This window comes from Diabrotica undecimpunctata, chromosome 6, assembly GCF_040954645.1.
Source record: "Diabrotica undecimpunctata isolate CICGRU chromosome 6, icDiaUnde3, whole genome shotgun sequence".
In the NCBI taxonomy this organism is placed as follows: Eukaryota; Metazoa; Arthropoda; class Insecta; order Coleoptera; family Chrysomelidae; genus Diabrotica; species Diabrotica undecimpunctata.
Window position 1 is genome coordinate 144,677,337 of NC_092808.1, and position 18,613 is coordinate 144,695,949.

Here is an 18,613-nt window from a genome sequence, read left to right on the forward strand (position 1 = left end):
TTATCTTTGACTGATCGGACCAGAGATGAAAGTTTTTGTTGGGGAGTAAATATTGCCTTTATTCCTCTTGATTTGAGGATTTTGTCGACTTGGTCAGTGACACCTTTGATGTAAGAAAGAAAAGCTTTTGTATGATGTGAGTCTGAGTCTTTGGATTGAGATTGAGTGGGAGATTGATGCTTGTGGATGATCCTATTGATCTGAACCTGAGGCAACTTAGACACAACAACTTCCCAACTTTTCAAAATCTACAATGACATCCACTCACAATATCCATCCATTATTATGGGACACTTTCGATCTTCTTTCTCACCAAAAATCCAACACATTTCTGACAACAAAACCCAAATCCAGAAACGCAAACTGGACCAATGTAACTGTCAACAAAATCCACAATCCCTTTCGAATCAACAACCTTCTACTGTTGTACGCAATTTCTCAGATATTCACATAATTTCCGAGTGGGACAATTGTATGCACTGATGGTGGGTCTTACGGGGGACATTGGGCCGTATATTCTTTGAATTCGGGATGATTTTTCTCTGCGTATAAGAGATTTTTTATGTCTGGAGGTAGAGTGGACTTATTTTTGATAGATTTGATCGTTTTTTCTAGATGGGGGGAAACAGATTTTAAATATTCTATATTTTTTTGTGTGATAACGTCATAAAGTTAGTTTATGCATATGGCCGTCAGATGGTAGAAGTGTAGTTATTGTTAATAAGAAAAGTTTGTTCGACATTGTGTCATATTTTGAGATATGCCATTGTTTCTCAAAAACACAATAAGATAATACAATACTTTCTGTGAAGAATAATGCATTATTTTGAGTTGTGTCAGTCTTGTAAAAAAAGTTGAGGTTACGTTTAGAATGAGTTGTATTCTTTTGAGTTATGTCAGTGTTTTAGAAAATTATTAGAACTTTTTGAATTTTTGAACCCAACTATCTAAAAATTATTTCGACTTATGACGTTCTTAAGAAAAATAAATAAATCCTGTTGGAATTATTTCAGATTATAAAAATGGCTCAAGGAGTTAGGGATATACTCATGCTAAAGTTGACTTCCTTCAAAAAAATATGAAGAGAGTGTATTATGAAAAGTTAAAGAATGAATCTTCAAATGAAGACAAGTATTCTTTAACCATAATTTACTGCAGAATGGCACTATTTTTTAGTTTGTACACTATAGCATTTTTGTTATTATTTTTATGTGACAAATCTACAGTTGTAAAAAAAGACGTAAAACAATTTTAATAAAGAAGTGAATTATTTCCAAACACCGAACACATTTTTTAATAACGCCACAACTCAAAAATTTTATGGCCTAAAATAGAATTAAAGATGTATGGAATTGAGGATAGCTTTTTACAGGCTAGTACACGTCAAAGTCAAAATATTAGCCTGTTCGCAGTTATGGGTAAAGTTTTATGGTATTTTTAAAGTATTAAATTTTTAAAGGGCCACTTCTGAAAATTGTCACGTTTTGACATATGTCGGTCTTCTTTCAAGGTAGCGATCAATAAATCAATTTAATGTCACAGTATATCTGACCTCCTTCTGTGGTCTTCCTCAGTTTGTTTTTCCCACATAACTCTTCATTGATAAGTTTTGTACTCCATATATTATCTTCTGATCTTTCAATGTGTTGTGTTTCTTATCCAGTCGTTTCTTATTTTGTCTCATAAAGATATACCCAGTGCTGCTCATTCCATAACAGAAAATCTGTTATTGCAGAATAAGTGATCTGTTAACATAGGTAGGTTGGAATGCTCATACTAAATAATTTTTCTTTTTAGAATTAAGTATCCAACCATCACTGAACAGTACGCTTTTGCCTCGAGGAGCTCAGACCGGCCAGAGTGGACAAGAGTCGGAAAATAATGCGCCAGATCACGCGTCTTCATCTACTGCCAGTCAGCAAATGGCCGACTCTGCGTCGACTCCCATCCAAGCAGCGGCGGCGTCCAGTATGGCTTAGATGGGTGACACCGCCATCAAGTGCTGTTTTGATGTTTGTTGTAATGCATAGATAAACTAAATCAGCAATACACTAAGCCAGGCGTCTAGTAGTGTTAAAAATATTATTAAAAAAACGTTAGATAATCTTCAGAAAGCTAACATTCGTGTCGATCTTTTTATTATTGGTGTCTTATTAGGGGGATAAACATTTTATCGTAAGGCTACTTGAGGTGAACATAAATAAATGATGTAAGTGCGTTACGTTGATAAATAAATGTACTAAATTTAACTATAAGAATAATTTATGTCGGCTTTAGTGTAGTTTTTGAAGTAACTCAATTTTGAAACGTTGTTTTCTTCGGCGGAAACACAGCGAGATAAAAAAAATTGAATGGGTGAAAGGAAAAATCATTACATTCCAGAGAAGCTTAGTACACAATTATTTTGATACATTTAAATGTTATCCTACATACTCACACCAAACAATTCCTATTTGTAAATAAATCTTGACGTGGAACGTTAAATCAAACAGAGCTGTACGGAACATGAAATATAATATTCAATAATTAAAAATCATTTTTACCGCATCAATATTTTCGTTATAAACTCCACTACAGATCCACGAGCCAATAAATGTGTTCATCAATATTCATTTCTCATGATTATAGCTAAAATTTCACTACTATTTCATTACTAATCTCCAAACTTGATAAAAGCACAATGGTAAAATAGAAAATTTTAAATTAAAGCCCCACGTTGTGCCCCTTAGATCTATAATTTCCTGATGTCGAGGGATAAAGAAGAGATAAAGATCGTGTTGAACGAACGGTAGAATTGCGCTGTAAACGTCGGACCAAATTTGATAGAGGTGGAGTCGTTTGACTATTAGCGGAGAACACATGTATCGAAGAAGTGCCTGATTTAGGGATAGATTTCCATTGTTTACTATAGTTCGTTTTAGGTACTTCTTGATATAACAATGTGTTTGTATCTTTTTAACTTCAATTACTATTCTGAAAATTATTCGAATGCTGTTGATATCGAGGACATATCCTTGTCCTACAACCAATTGTACTTATGTACTTCTTGCTTTTGTGTCATGTTGATCGAATTTAGTTTGGCTAAAGCTGTTAAAGTACTATTACACAGCTTTTAACGATTACTGAAATTTTTTTTTTGTGTTTTTTTCATTGTTTGTGTATTTTAAAGATGGCGCCAAAAATTGTCGGCCAAAAAATGACTGCTATATGGTGAACACTTAATCTCTGGAACGGCAAATTCGAAATATAAAATTCGAGAAACGTTTTAAAAAAAGAAATGCCTTTACGTGGTGGTTTACCAGAAAAGAAAAGAAAATTAAAAATTCTTAAAAAACCAAAATGGCGGACATTTTAAAAAATTGTCCAAAAATTGAACTTTTTTACTTTTTTCAGTCACAAAAATTTTATTACTATTTGTTTTGGTCAAGTTGTGCTAAACTGTCATAAAGAAAAACAAAACAAGCCAAATTCATCAAGGTTTATTAAAATCGTCCAACTAGATCCAGAAATTAGCGGAGCGACAATTTTAAAAACGTAGTTCTTCTCAAAATCTTTAATCTCCGGATCTAATCGGTCGATTTTAATAAACCTTGATGCATTTTGTTTTATTTTAGTTTTTTCTATGATAGTTTACCACAATTTGGCAAAAAAATATATTAAAATTTTTGTGACTGAAAAAAGTCGAAAATAAGGTAAATTTTTTAACAGTTTTTTCAAATGTCCGCCATTTTGTTTTTTTTTAAGAATTTTCAATTTTTCTGGTAAACTATCACGCAAGGAAACTTCTTTTTTAAAACCTTTCTCGAATTTTATGTTTCAGATTTCCTGTTCCAGAGTTTAACTATCAGCCATGAAGCAGTAATTTTTCATGGAATAACTCTAACTCTTTCTCTAACAGAATAGAGATAAAAATAAAAAATTCTGAAGCCATCTAAATTGTGGGCTTTTATGAGCGTCAACGTGGCAGAAAGCTACGTGTGGGCTCTTTAACAAGTATATCCGTAGTACGATGGCTTCGGCAAAAATTCAGAACGTATAGATTACTTTTCCTTCAACTCACTCTGCAGTCATTGATTATATAAAAAATGAAATTCTCGAAGATCATCTTTTATCGGAGTTCGGGCGACGGAGAGACTTCTGAACTTCTCTAACGCACATGGTCTCAGTCAGCAGCGGTATGTGACTCACAACAATAATATAAAACATCGACAATCGAAAACCAACCCTACGCAAAAGACAAATCTAATAAAAATAATATATACTCTGCAATAGTTGCGCTTTGAAGTTGCATTAAATAAAAAATATTTTATAGTGATGTACAGGGTAACCTAAAGTATTATAACATGATATGAAAGATGAGTGAGAAAATTATGTTGGGCGGTAAAAATGAACCAAAATATTGCATTTTTCCCAATGAAACGTACATACTTCAACGAATATTTAAATTTGATGATCACATCTGTGGAATGTCATCATTTTTCCAATCGCCCGTTCAATTAAACAAGCTTTGCTAATTTTTTATTAGCATGCAAATGTATAGATTCAATTTGCCTAAAAACAGCACTAACATATTTGTATTGGACATTCTACTCACACCTAAATGTAGGTAATTCACGTTGAGGTTGAAAAAACTACACCACCTTTACAAGTAATCTCATATCAAGTTTAAAATATAGAAACACTTGGTAGATACATACTTAAGAACCTATTACGAGACTATAATTAAGGATTTGTTTTAAAACATGTATAGAGAAAGGCTTAAAAGACATTTTAACTATTGCTGCATAAGTGAATATACTTAGGTTGTATAATTCCAATTTTCTAAAGATTAAGAGATGCTTTATATTGAGAATATAACCGTATTATGTATTATGATACAGAGATACATTTCTATGTTGATTATTTTAAAGAATTTTAATCCAAGTTCTGGTAAAGGCTTTAGGTAGTTCGTATTTGTGGACAGTAGTGGCCAATTGTAATTTTACACTAATGTATAAATATCTACGTTTCAATCGGTACAAATATTAGCCTGTAAAACATAATCCAGGTATTTATTTTTTAATTTTAATTGTTTTTTAGTGGTTTTTGAGCAAAATAGCAGATGAGTTATGATTCGTGAACTGTTTCATTTGTTCTCTTGTATATTACTGAATTTTCACGAACAATTTTATCGCCAAATAAAGTAAAATTTAATATTTATAGAAGTTTACTTATCCTACTTGTATTATAGACCACTGAACCTTAAATATTACTGAATTCGATGTAGAAAGCTTTTCAACTTTATCCGCAGGATAAAATATATGGGGTGTTTAGATGTTGTTATTTGTTTAAATTACTACTTATTTACTCTACAATACCATCGGTATTGCAAAGTTCATTTGCACCACGTAGTAAAATTCTTCCCCAGATGTTGATTTTCATAGAGATTTTGTGACGAGAGTTGTTAGGTCCATAGAAATAGGTATAAAAACAACAATTTGCTTTCCTTAAATCGTGTCGTGACCATCAAGTCATTCCAAAATCTCTTCAAACTAAACATCACTAAATCTTCATCCATTTCCAAAATTCTTAAAGCACTGTTTTTTCACTTCTCCGAAATTCAATTCATTCAACCTGAGGTAACTTAGACACAACAAATTCCCAACTTTTCAAAATCTACAATGACATCCACTCTTACAATATCCATCCATTATTATGGGACACTTTCGATCGTCGTTCTCACCAAAAATCCAACACATTTCTGGCAACGAAACCCAAACCCAGAAACGCAAACTGGACCAACTTAACTGTCAACAAAATCCACAACCCCTTTCGAATCAACAACCTTCTACTGTTGTACGCAATTTCTCAGATATTCACATAATTTCTGAGTGGGGCAATTGTATGCACTGATGGTGGGTCTTACGGGGGACATTGGGCCGTATATTCTTTGAATTCGGGATGATTTTTCTCTGCGTATAAGAGATTTTTTATGTCTGGAGGTAGAGTGGACTTATTTTTGATAGATTTGATCGTTTTTTCTAGATGGGGGGTGAGCTTGTATGGTATACTTCTATATTTCATTGGGATTAAATCAGGGGAGCTTGCTGACCATAGCTTGATTTTTATCCTACCATTGTACTTTTATATCAGAAAGTACGTTAACGGAGGCTGTGTGGTATTAAGCGCCAATCCGCAGGATAAAATATATGGGGTGTTAAGAGTTGTTATTTGTTTAAATTACTACTTATTTACTCTACACTACCATCGGTATTGCAGAGTTCATTTGCACCACGTAGTAAAATTATTCCCCAGATGTTGATTTTCATAGAGATTTTGTGACGAGAGTTGTTCAAAAGGTCCATAGAAAAAGGTATAAAAACAACTTATTTGGGGTAATTTCTTTCAGTTTTAAACATCTTCCTTAACACCAATATAATTTTCTAAAGGTTTTTTCAAGTTCTCTAAGCTTTCTCACAAGTAAGAATTCCAAAAGTCGGTAAAATAAGTCTCTTTCGGCGATGAACTCGTCGTTTAATGTGCATAGTTGTCTTCGAGCATTTTTAAAATTTGGAAATTAAAACACCATTGGGTGTTTAATCGGGTGAATACCGTGAGAGTGATATTAATTCAAATTTAAATTTCGCGGCTTCCAAGTAATGAGTATAAATGATTCCGTGGTTATCCCAAAATAGCGTACATACTGCTATCAACTTATTCGCATTCTTCGGAGTCCATTCGCCTTCAAAAACCTATTAGTTTGATTGTCCTTTGTACTGAGATTTTAACAACGTATCCATGTTTCGTCAAAAGTTATCTATTGACGCAAAAATGCATCAGAATTTCTCCGGAAAAGTGTCTAAAACAGCATCATAATCGATCAAACGTTTTCGTTTATTCTCTGCTGATAGCAAATGCGACATTAAACCTTGCCGAGATTTTTTACAACCAATTTTTCGTGCAAAATTGAAAATATAGTAAAATCCCTGTGTCCTCAACTATTTGCACACCTGATTCGTCGATGATGAATCATTTCGGGATGGTCATGGACGTCCAGAACGATGTCCATCCTTTGTGAACGTACATCCACGTTTAAACTCATTAATCCAATTGTAAACAGTTGCACACGTCGTTGAACATGTAACGGGTATTTTTTTACATGTATAGAACTTGAATTGGAATAAAACAAAGACAATTGTTTAAATTGACATGAAATTAGTCTAATCTAGAGGTCCAATTTTCGATGACTTTTCAACATTTGTGGCCGTATATCGGCAATAACGCGGTGAATGTTATTCTTCAAGTGGTCAATCGTTTCAAGCTTATCGACGTAGACTAGCGACTTCACATATCCACACAGAAAATAGTCTGCATATATAGATCATCACGATCGCACGATCTTGGAGGCCAATTCACGGGTCCAAACATGAAACTATGCGGTTACCAAATATCTCTTTCAATAAATCAATTATGGTACGAGCTGTGTGACATATTGCACCGTCTTGTTGAAACCACAGCACCTGCACATCATGGTTATTCAAATGAGGAATAAAAAAGTCAGTAATCAAGGCTCTATAGCGTTCACCATTGACTGTAAAAGTCAATAAAACAGTCAATTTTTCTGGATGTAATGGTGTCTCAGCATACACTTAGCGTGACTTTGGAGTGAAGGATAATCTTCACTCCAAATATAGCAGTTTTGGTTTCTAAAATCAGTTTACGGATTTATCAGATGTCGCTATTGCGTCCAGATCGAAGCCATTTTATAGTTGCTTCTATTATGACAGAAAAGATTATTTTCACGTTCAGAGCGTTTGTGAATAGCCGCTCCGAAGATCCCTTTTAGGGTGAAATACGTATAAGCGGATACACAGACGCACTATACGTGAAATCAATTCTTAACTGCCTTTCCTTTTATAGCAGTTTTGTTTGTTGACAAATAAATTTACACAATTTGGAAGCGTTGTTCAGGTGTTAGTCTATTTATACTAAAATGCCAAACCAAACTAAACATAAATCACTTGACAGCTGTCAAAATAGCCGGCAGTTAAAAAAGTGCTGCCAACTTACACTTCTATACCTCTAAAAAACACCATTTACCATAAGATGTGATGTTAAGTCGTTAAAATAAAAATGTTTAAGAGCTCTCGAAACCGATTGCATTATCTAAATAAACAAAGTAGCATTTTATCAAGTGACAGTAAAATTAAAACCACGCTATGAATACAACTGAAACTTTTGACAGATGTCTACTGAGAAAAGGAAAAATAAAACATTTTCTATACTACGGACGCCATCTATTGTATTTTCTAAGGCATTATGTAATGACTATAGTAACAAGTTTCATTCGTAAATAATTAGAGTATTCCTAATGCCTAAAGTTTTATGCGAATGTGCTTTTTGGAAACAACATTCTGTTTTTTTTATGACTTGTGCTTATTATACTTAAACTTGACGACAGGTTTAATAGACAAAAGCAACTCTCCTTTATTCTATATACCGATTTACCAAGTTTAGAAAACCCAACTGCAGGAAAGTTCTGTATTTTGGGTGAATTTTCAGATTGTCGGTGTTAATTGCCAATCTGGCACATTAAGGCTGTTCTCGTACATTACAAGAGGGCCTCAGTAATAAACTCAGCAGTTTTTTTTAGTAAAAAAGGTTTTATTTCCTGGACTATATACAAAGTAATATTCTATTTACAATGTGTACTACTATAAATGTACTATGAATGATATATTTCAATTTGGAATGAGATGTTGACTGCTTTCCACCACCTTAACCAAATTGGAATCGTAATAAAAATAAATGATCAAAGAACTAGACATTAAAAAATTAGGAAAATGTACATTTACTATTACATCTTCCTTCTACTTTAATTTTAATACACTTCTCACAACAAAATGGCAAACAAACCACTTTTATTGGCAGTTACACTTTTGTTACATAAAAAATTCGAATTGCAATTCACGAGGTAATCGAGTCGGACTATAGATGAGTAATATGTGGTTTCACGGCTCATATGGCGTAAAGATACTGGAAAATCTACAGAATCTACTTATCTACAGTCAATACTAAAATAATTTGTTGTGAGAAATTAAAAATTAGTGAGACATGTCTACTTGACAAGTCACTGAAACCTGTACAGAAAAAAGTATAAGGACTTGCTCGAATTTTCCTTAAAAGACGATACATAACATATTGTGTAGCAATTTTCATTTCAAATTCTATGTATTTTGTAATATTGTGTTTCTCCTCATTTATTTTATAATATTCATACAATTTCAATATTTATTAATTAACTTTTAAATTTAGTTAACCTAATTTTTATGGCTTAAGTTGAAGTTTTTTAACAATTTTTGTATTTTCTAACGTTTCTGGGTAAAACAATGTGTCATTTGTCAAATTCGGGTATTAATTGAATACTTACAACACAAATGTAAACATTAAGATGAACTATTTATACAAATTAAGGCTTCAATTATTATAGACTACATAATAAATTCTATTCTACAATCATAAAACATTATAGTCAAGATATGGTGATTTTATGACTTGATTTGTAAATTTTTTACAACTATAATCCGCTAGAATCATAGTTGGGTCTACAGAGGCTTTGCGACAGTAATTTCACGTACAGAGATTCTTTACAGTTAACATTAACTTAAAAACACCATCTTGACATAACTTGTTTTCTACAAAAGTATTCACAACTAAAACTATTTAAACGTATGGTGATGTATATGGTTTTTAAAATTATGTAATAACTTAGTCACATGCTAACGCTAAACTTCTTATAGTAATTGCAATCATGGTGAACCAGTGATGCCATATTTGAAGTACAAACAAGTCCATAATTTACAGAAATTTGTTATAATTAAAGCTCCTTTACAAAGCTATTTTCATCCAAGTTTACACCCATATATGAAATAGAAACACGTTCCATCCTTTTTAGAAGATTGTTGCGCGCAGCATTGCAAGCAAGAGAAGCACGTTCTTTGCAACATTCTTCGTTCTATTTACACTTACATTCGAAATGTGTATCGTACATCAGACCTAGATGACTAAGAAGTTAGTTTACAAAACTGATACACTATGGACTTGATGGCATAGTACCTCAGTCCTGGTAGATTATACTTAAAAGACTGATATAGATATCAAAATGGAATGAAAATATTAACGAAATATAAATATAAAGTATATACACATAAAAGGTCTTTAAGTTCTAACGTATACTAAATTTCAATAAGCCATGCAGGGGACATAAACATTAGCAGGTGTATGCCTCTAACAGGACCGCATTTAGAATTATCTTTTCGTTTGACCAGAAGTATTATCTTGTAAAATACAAAATTTATATTTTAATTTTGCAAAAATGTGAGACAATGAACCTGATTGTTTTTAGTTGATATTCCACAGTAGGAACCATTTATACAGGACGAAAAAAACCAAAAAATTATTTTTTTAGCTCAAAAACAGCCAAAAAATTTTATATATAGGGTGTTTTCAAAAAATATAAGTTTTATTTTTAATTTTTATAGTTGTACGATTCCAAAAACTTGAAATATTTCAAAGCGGTTAATTTTTTGGAATAAAAATACAAAGTAACTTATAATTCGTTTGAATTCGTCGTAAATATATGGAGATTTTGCTTCTTTAATCATTATGCTGATGAATTGAATAATATGCTATTATCAACGTTTATAGCGAGTGGTTCAAAATGTATTTCAATTATATTTTCCAGTCGCCACATTTCCTTTTCTACTTCTTCTTGCACATGTAAAATGTGGTTCTTCCATATTTCTGGTGTAATTGAAAATTTGAAGGTGGTGTTTTTTCCTACAGTATCATTTTTAATATTTGCCCAGATGAGTAATATGGGGTTTAACTCACAGTGATACTCAGAAAGTCTCAATACCAGTTTATTCTGGGTATTTGTCATTTCATCAATTACGTATTTATCATGAAAATGTGTTATGTTTTTTTTTACGAATTAGAAGCTGTACTTTAATCATATCTTGATCAAATTTTATATTTTTGGAACGGAGCTAAGTCTGAACATCGCTTGTTTAGATGCTTTTGTTGTTATTTTCTTTATTTTACGAGAATCGTACGTTGCGTTGTCAAGAACAATGATGGACTTATCTTCTAATATTGCTAAGACATTGGAAATTTTCACCAATTTTCAAAAGTTTGACCTGTCTGTGGATCTGAATCTGACCATCTCTTCATGGTAATCACCAGACTTATTCGACTCAAATGCCCAGAAGGCATTTGAAACAAACCCATTCTCATTGCTAATTTGATAAATAATAAGTCTTTTACCTTTTCCTAAATTAAAGTTTTTTTGCATTTTTTGAAAAGTTGTTAATAATTTTCAAAAAATAGACTCTTGAAACCATTTGTTGCAATAATTAGCAACAAATTAACAAAAATAGCTTTATAAACTCTGATTTTAAAGGATTGTCTATGCTTTTTCATATTGTTGTCATAAAATTTATCAAAAGCAGTTGATAGATACCTGTATTAACGAGTGTTACGAAAAAGGCTTTATATTATCTATTTCTTTGGTATATACATCCGGAACGATTATGGAGCTTAAAAATTCGGCTTTGTTGGTTCACCATGTTTGGCGCTTTCTTTGTCCTAAACAGTTATTTTACTCAATATTCTTTGTATCATATTAACTTTATACCCATAAAAACGTATTATTCTGTACATTCGAGTAACTTTAGACAAATTTTCATTATATTTTAAATAGAGTATGACTACTATATTAAAAAAACAAAGAAATAGTACACCTGGAATGGTTCACACGAAGTCAGTAGTGGATTAGATGTGTCTATACGTTGTTTCGTAGGATTTTGTTTTTATACAATGCAATTGAAACATCCAAAATTACTTTATACTTATATCGTTGTGTATTTTTACTATTTCGTGATTGTTACCTTCATCAGACGTCTTCAACAATCCTGACGACATCTAGTAAACGTCTAATCATGTGTTATTAAGTGGCCCAAAATTTAAAAAAATTTTATATAGGGAAGCCTACGTCTAATTACTAATGTTACACACAATCTTTGTAGTCTAAGATATCATCTGCTGCTAAATCATCCATCAGAGAACACCATCAAACTATTTCAATAATAATTTGAATAAAGTAAATGCTGTAAAAGTGACATTTTTGCGTATAAAAAGACAGTGCAGATGCAAATGTCTGTCTCTGTTTTACCATGTCTCTATCTTTGTACGATTTGCGATACTAACGCATGGGAAATCCAAAACCTATTTTGTTTATTGCAGTAGACGTTGCTTTCTTGAAATATTAGGATTGTACGTTTCCCACGCAAAATTCTTGATATACGTTGTATAGTTGTGTAAAACTAATAAATTAATCAAATTTGTCTTTCTTTCATTTCCCGATTGACTGAACTGTCTAGAAAACTCACTACTTTACTAGAGTTAGAGCCAGCAGTATGAAACACAAAATGATTCTGCAGCTTTAAATGGAAAGTCGAAAGTGAGCCGACCGATGGATCATTAGTACGGTGAGAGATAGGGTTTCACGAGGAAAACGCTAAAAATCCTGAACATTCATTGAAATCGCTAAAACACTTCGAACAAAACGTGTAACTAATAATATTTATTACAAATCAAACGAGAATTTTTGACTTCCTTTCAAAAATGACCCCACAAGAAAAGAACATCTTTTGGTGATTATGACATAGGTATAATTACGATGGGCTCGGAAAACTGAAGAAAATCAGCCTTGTTGCTCTCTTAATGGTCTACGTAGACCTGAAAGTGTCATATTTAGCTGGAGTACTATCTTGAGGTGGATGAGGAAAGGTGGCGAATTTGTTGATAGTAATAAAAGTTTTTTAGGTTTTCGAAAAAGGATGTAAAATCTAAAAATGAGATACACTAAGATGATTTCCATTTTGGATTGGTTGTGTACATCACGAAAGTTTTGATAAAAGTTCCGCATTAAAGTTTAAGGGTCAAGGATTATATTGAATAAAGAATTTTCTTCGGATTTCCTACGCTATGCAGCGTGTAGGCGTTTGGTTGGATTATGCTTTAGGATACTTCTGCTTTTCTTACTATTTTACTGATATCAGTTATGTCGCACAAGTTTCTTACGTTTCCATGATTTGATTGTCGTTTGCGATCTAGTCCTCTCCGACCTTTAATTTTGCTCATTACAATGGTTTTTAAATGACTTATTGTTTCCTCTTAAAATACGACATAGATATGAGACCTTTCGCTGTTTAGAGGCTCTCTTTGAGGATTAGACCAATTAAGTTAGTTTTTTACTCGACACAATTGTGTAGACCGGTTTGATAGTTCAAATATGTAGTATCTTTTACATCAAGACCAATCTCCCCTAACGCCTATATTAACACATCATGTCTATCAGAGCCAATATCTGCTCCAGGATAAGCAGCTCCTCTTTTAATACTATTTTGAATAATTTATTTATTAGAGTATAATCTATTTGGTTTCTAATTTTCTATTGCTCTGTGTCTTATGGAGATTTCTATGTATACAACCGCCTGGGTGATAGATTTTAGTATGTCAAATGACGGATAGATTCTCATTATGCAAGTTGGTCGCAAACGTTTGTAATGGTATTAAAGACTTCAGGAATCTTCGGAAAAATACGTCATCTGAATTTTTCGTAAGGTACGTTTTTTCTTTTAGAGTTTTGCGTTTCTCACATAATGCCAATGAGAGATGCCGAGCCAAAACATTACTTGAACACTACAGTGATGCTTAGTGAAAGAATTCAATAATTTAGGCAGAAATTGTTAAGTATAGTTGGCTTAATTTGCTGCATTTTTATTGCAATAAGACAGAGAATCAGAGACTTTCAAATGACTCACCAAACCATTAAAGTGTCTTCAAATGTCTAGTTTCGTGTGAGGTTTATATGGTCCAGCCAATTTTCTGTATTATTTGTATAGAAAACTTCATTTAGTCAACTCAGAAACTCTTCTCAGCTCGTATTGAGTGTATGCATGTGTCTTTTACGATACTGAAGTTCTGAATTTTTGTATTTTCCCTCCTGAAGTTTATACGAAGTTCTAAATTGAGGTAGTTTGCATTTGCCCTACTTAATGCTGTTAGTCTTGCACATTTTGGAAAACTTAACATATCTGTTCACCTTAGGCTATGTTGGTATAAATGATGGCAACTGTTCAGTCTTGATGACGAAAAACTTTTGTTTAACAATTTGTAAAACAAATTGTTTAAGCAACTGTGCAACGAGTCGATAAATAATCTTACATGCTTATGAAGTCATTGCAGCACAAATTATCTGACATTTGACGGATGTCAGCGTAAATTCGAATTTAAATGGAAGTTTGATTCTCATGGTAACTAGACCCTAATGTAGCTTTCATTAATTTTATCTGATCAAAACTTTCATGACATAATTAGAACGAATTTGATCTAAACAACAGTTTATTTTTTTGATATTAATATTTATACAAGCACGAATTGTGTTAGTTCCTAATGTCTACCCAAGTTTGTTGACATCACGACTATAGCAGCCAGACTGCTTAACCAAAATCCATATATAAGTTAGTACCTCACTGATTCGTTCGCTGACTTTGTGTGATCCACTCCGTGTGTCAAACTGTTATAAATGAAGTGAAATATCTTCGGAGCGGTCAAAATAATAAGAAACCAATAATAACTCGATCAAGAAAAATTAATTGTGGGATAAGTTCTGTTTTATAGAAATGGTGTAATTTTAAAATTAATTAAGTGCAATATTTATTTTCTAAGTAAAAAATTATATATGAATAAAAAACTTCACGCTGAACTTTTCTGTGGCTCATGGATTTTATTTTATTACTATTGGATGGTGTTGTGTAGCAATGTTAATTAACTTTTAATTAATTAGCAATGTAAATGTCACTGAGATAAGAGTGGAAGAACGTGGGTCGCCAGTTATCATATTTTTTACTTTGTACGAACTTGACAATTCGTCTAAATTAAAAACAGCTTTATCAGTCTATAAACTTAATATGTATGTACATAATTTATGAATTTCTATTACAAGTATATAACCAATGCTTTTCCTGATATTTAAATTATTCCCGGCCTTCTTTAAGTCCTAAAGTTTCCTTAATTCCTTACCTTACTCTTGTAGATATAGATGTGATTTAGCTTAATACACCTTTCCACTACGACTTGAAAGATCTTTTGTGTATAGCATACATCTAACTTTGTAGAGGGCTTTATGCAATAAGTACTGAAATCTTGACTCATTCGCTGTCCTTTTCGGTGCTTTCTGAATTTCTTTGGGGTTTTCCTGTCCACTTTTGAGTAGTAAATACAAAAAGTCCAGTACAACAGTATCCAGTTCCATAGTTTCCGAACGACTTAACACGTTTCTTGTCCATTCTTAAGCCATAAGAAGCGAGAGAATGAATGATCACTCCCGACAGAGTTTTGTGAAAGGAACCAATGAACTGACTGGGTGTGTGTCAGCCTTCCTTAGAATCTACTCAGGTGTGACCACCTTATAGAATTAGCGACAACGACTGACCATGAAGAAAGAGCCCCTGCACCACAACAATGTCCTGCTCCCGCTGAAGCATCTTACTCTTTGGTGCTAGAGTCCTTGTACGGGCCTTGTCCTATCCTTTTCTAAATCTCACGGTCTTATGTCCGATAATGCCTCTGGCACCAAGGAGGTTGCCGGGTTTCCGATTTAACCCGCTTCTTGATCTTAAAGTGGTTGGAATTATTGTACTCATTAATCTGGCAACCCAACTACTTACTCTATAGGACGCAACTCTATCAAAGGTATACTGGTTGTTGTTGGAAGTTGTCGGGTTGGGCTCTCGTCATTAGTTTATTTGTCGCCATCCAAGCATCAGATACAAGCGAATGGAAGAATACAAGTATATTTCCGACCTTGTGACTTTAAATAAACATAATCAAGTTTTTCAATAAAATTATATTTTTTCTGTTTCCGCTAACCCCATACAAAGAAAACTGGGGTGTTCACAGAGTGGTCGAGATTCCTAATTAATTTAGTTCTATTTGTATGCAAAACGAGTTTTGAGGCAAACAGAAATAGTGACGTCTTCTAGCGGTTCCCATCCTGTTGCCATGATCAGTTTCATACTTTTAATTGCAGGGATATCCTTATTCTGCCTTTTTCAAGCCTTTGACTCTTTTAACATATCACTTTTTGGACCTTTTACTTGTCGTGTCCATCAACGTAATCTTGTTCTTCATGAGTTTTCTCCATTCATTGACATTAGTCATCCCAACAGGAAACTCTTCTCTGCTCTCAACTGTTAATTGTTAATTAATTCTTAGATGTTATGCAACCAAGGCTCTGTTTGTCTATGCCACGGTGTCCTTCCAAGAGGTTATTTCAACCTCGGCGTGATTTTCTCGGTCAGCGACCGGGATTTTCTGCTCATTCCATTTATATTTGTTATTGATATATGAGACATATCAGTAAACTTTATTCTGTTATATTGATGTTTATTGTGGTAGGTAATAAAACGTTCTTTTTCTCTGTATAATCATGGTTTTGGTCTTTTTAACAATGATTTTCATTTCGAACTATTTAGACATTTTTCAACTGAAATAAAATGTGTATTAGATCAATATCTGAGTCCGCTATAGATGCAGTATCATCGGCATATCTGATAGATGGTATATATGGACACCATGTGCTTCTATGGTGGTAAAAGTATTATTAACATAATACTTTTCCTAAACGGATGACTACATAAGAAACAAAAGGAATCTGTAATCTTAAAATACCTAGTACTTTTTAGGTTAGGAGTTAAGGTTTTTATTTGAATAATTTAGTTTTGATAATATCCTCAATATATCTTGGTTTGATATATAAACATATAAATGTGATTTTATACTATTGTCACATAGAATGATACTTTGTAAATACGTCTACCGATAATGTATGTAAAGTATCTATAATGTATTTTAATTTAAAATACAGTGCAATTGAAAAATGATTATCAGAGGGCACAATTTCAATATAAGATAGTGTGATATCATATAAAAAATATTAAAAGAAATAGAAAATTATACAAAACATAATTACGAGGAAAAAGTGGAAACATTGGAAAGGAAACTGTTATGAATATCATATTTTAAAGTTTCTATGCAAAATATTAACCTTTTTAATGTATAAATAGAGAAAAACTATTTGACATGAGCACTGGTCGTCAAAAAACGACTACCATATTATGACGAATCACTAAGTAATTTAGTTATACATACGGTTCGCTGATCCCAGTGGCAACTGTCTAGAGTAAATTTAGTATTTTTTTTGTCTGATAGTTACATTTTTACCCACTGCCAGTGGCTGGAAATTACTATACAACCAAGCATACGTGCCCATAGCCAATATTTAAACGAAAAGAATATTAACATGCAGTTTATTTACAAGATAAAACTGCACCAAATATAAATTGAGAGTTTTTAATAAAAAATCATGAATATACACTCCCATTAATCATGATTAATTATTCTTCTTTTTTCAATGAAAGAAGTCTACAACAGCAAGTTTGAGCTATTAATACTCAGAGGTAGGTAGATAGATTTTTTGTGTCATATTATTTCCGAAAATGAATCTGTCAAAATATTCCCGAGCTGAGCGAATGAACTATTTTACAGGAGAGTCAATAAATATGTTTTGCTATCGCGCACTCTCTTAAGACTCAGTTTATAACCTCTATATAGAACTGAAGTTCGGAAAATCATTTTGTCAAAATCATTCTATCAAAATTTGTACGATCAATGCAAAAATTAATCGCATAAGAATTATTTTACGCATAATCAGTTGTTTTAATTTTCTATATTCATATCGGAAAAAACATTGTTACAAAACACCCTCCGACTTTGCGCATAAAAATTTTCACGTCGAACTTATCTGGGGCTAATAAATTTATTAGTTACAAGCTTTACAGCCAACTTTTTTTAACTATTTATTGTCGTAAGGATCTTCTAAAGGCAGTTATCAACTGCATAGGTTCTGGTACAGTCGCATCACCAAGTTGTTTTGGTTTTATCTTTTTATGTATGAATATTTAAGTAAAGTGTAGATAAATAGTAGATTATAGTTTTTAAAACATTAATTTGGTTGTTTTGTATTTTACCCATGAAGTTTTTTCAACAAAAGAAACGTCAGAAAATATTTTCTGAGGCAAATTTTTCAGGTAAGTACCAGTATAAACAGTCTCACGAAAGACTGTAAAGAATTCGATAAAAACGTAAGTTTCATTCCTATAAAAAGCAGATATTTCAAGAGCTCTACGGCGATTATTTTGATAAAAGCATACAGTTTTGTAAAATCATGTCTGATCAAATCGATACGATCCCTAATATTCCGCCAAATATTTGTTTAAGCGATGTCTTCATTTTTCGAGAACCGCACACGACGTCCACACAAAGTTAATGTGGGGACTGGTTTGTCGAAATATGATTGCTAGGCTTTACTTATTGAAAATAAGTTTAGTCTTACAGGAGGACTTTTTACATTTTCAGCAGGATAGTGTTCCACTTAATTATTCTCTTCCGTCCAACGGTGGTTAAACGAGAGATTTCTGGATAGAAGGATTGGCAGAGGAGGAGCAAT

At 32.6% G+C, this 18,613-nt stretch overlaps 1 protein-coding gene across 3 annotated transcripts in view; it reads left to right on the forward strand.

Moving 5' to 3' along the window:
* Positions 1 to 18,113, forward strand: part of LOC140444032 (protein kinase shaggy-like) — a 59,203-nt gene extending 41,090 nt beyond the window's left edge. For all 3 annotated transcript variants that reach the window (XM_072535618.1, XM_072535620.1, XM_072535619.1), the window contains one exon: positions 1,798 to 18,113. In XM_072535618.1, the coding sequence (XP_072391719.1) occupies positions 1,798 to 1,979 (182 nt within the window). In that variant the 3' untranslated portion in view covers positions 1,980 to 18,113. The remainder of the gene's footprint in view (positions 1 to 1,797) is intronic.
* Positions 18,114 to 18,613: the final 500 nt, after the last annotated feature.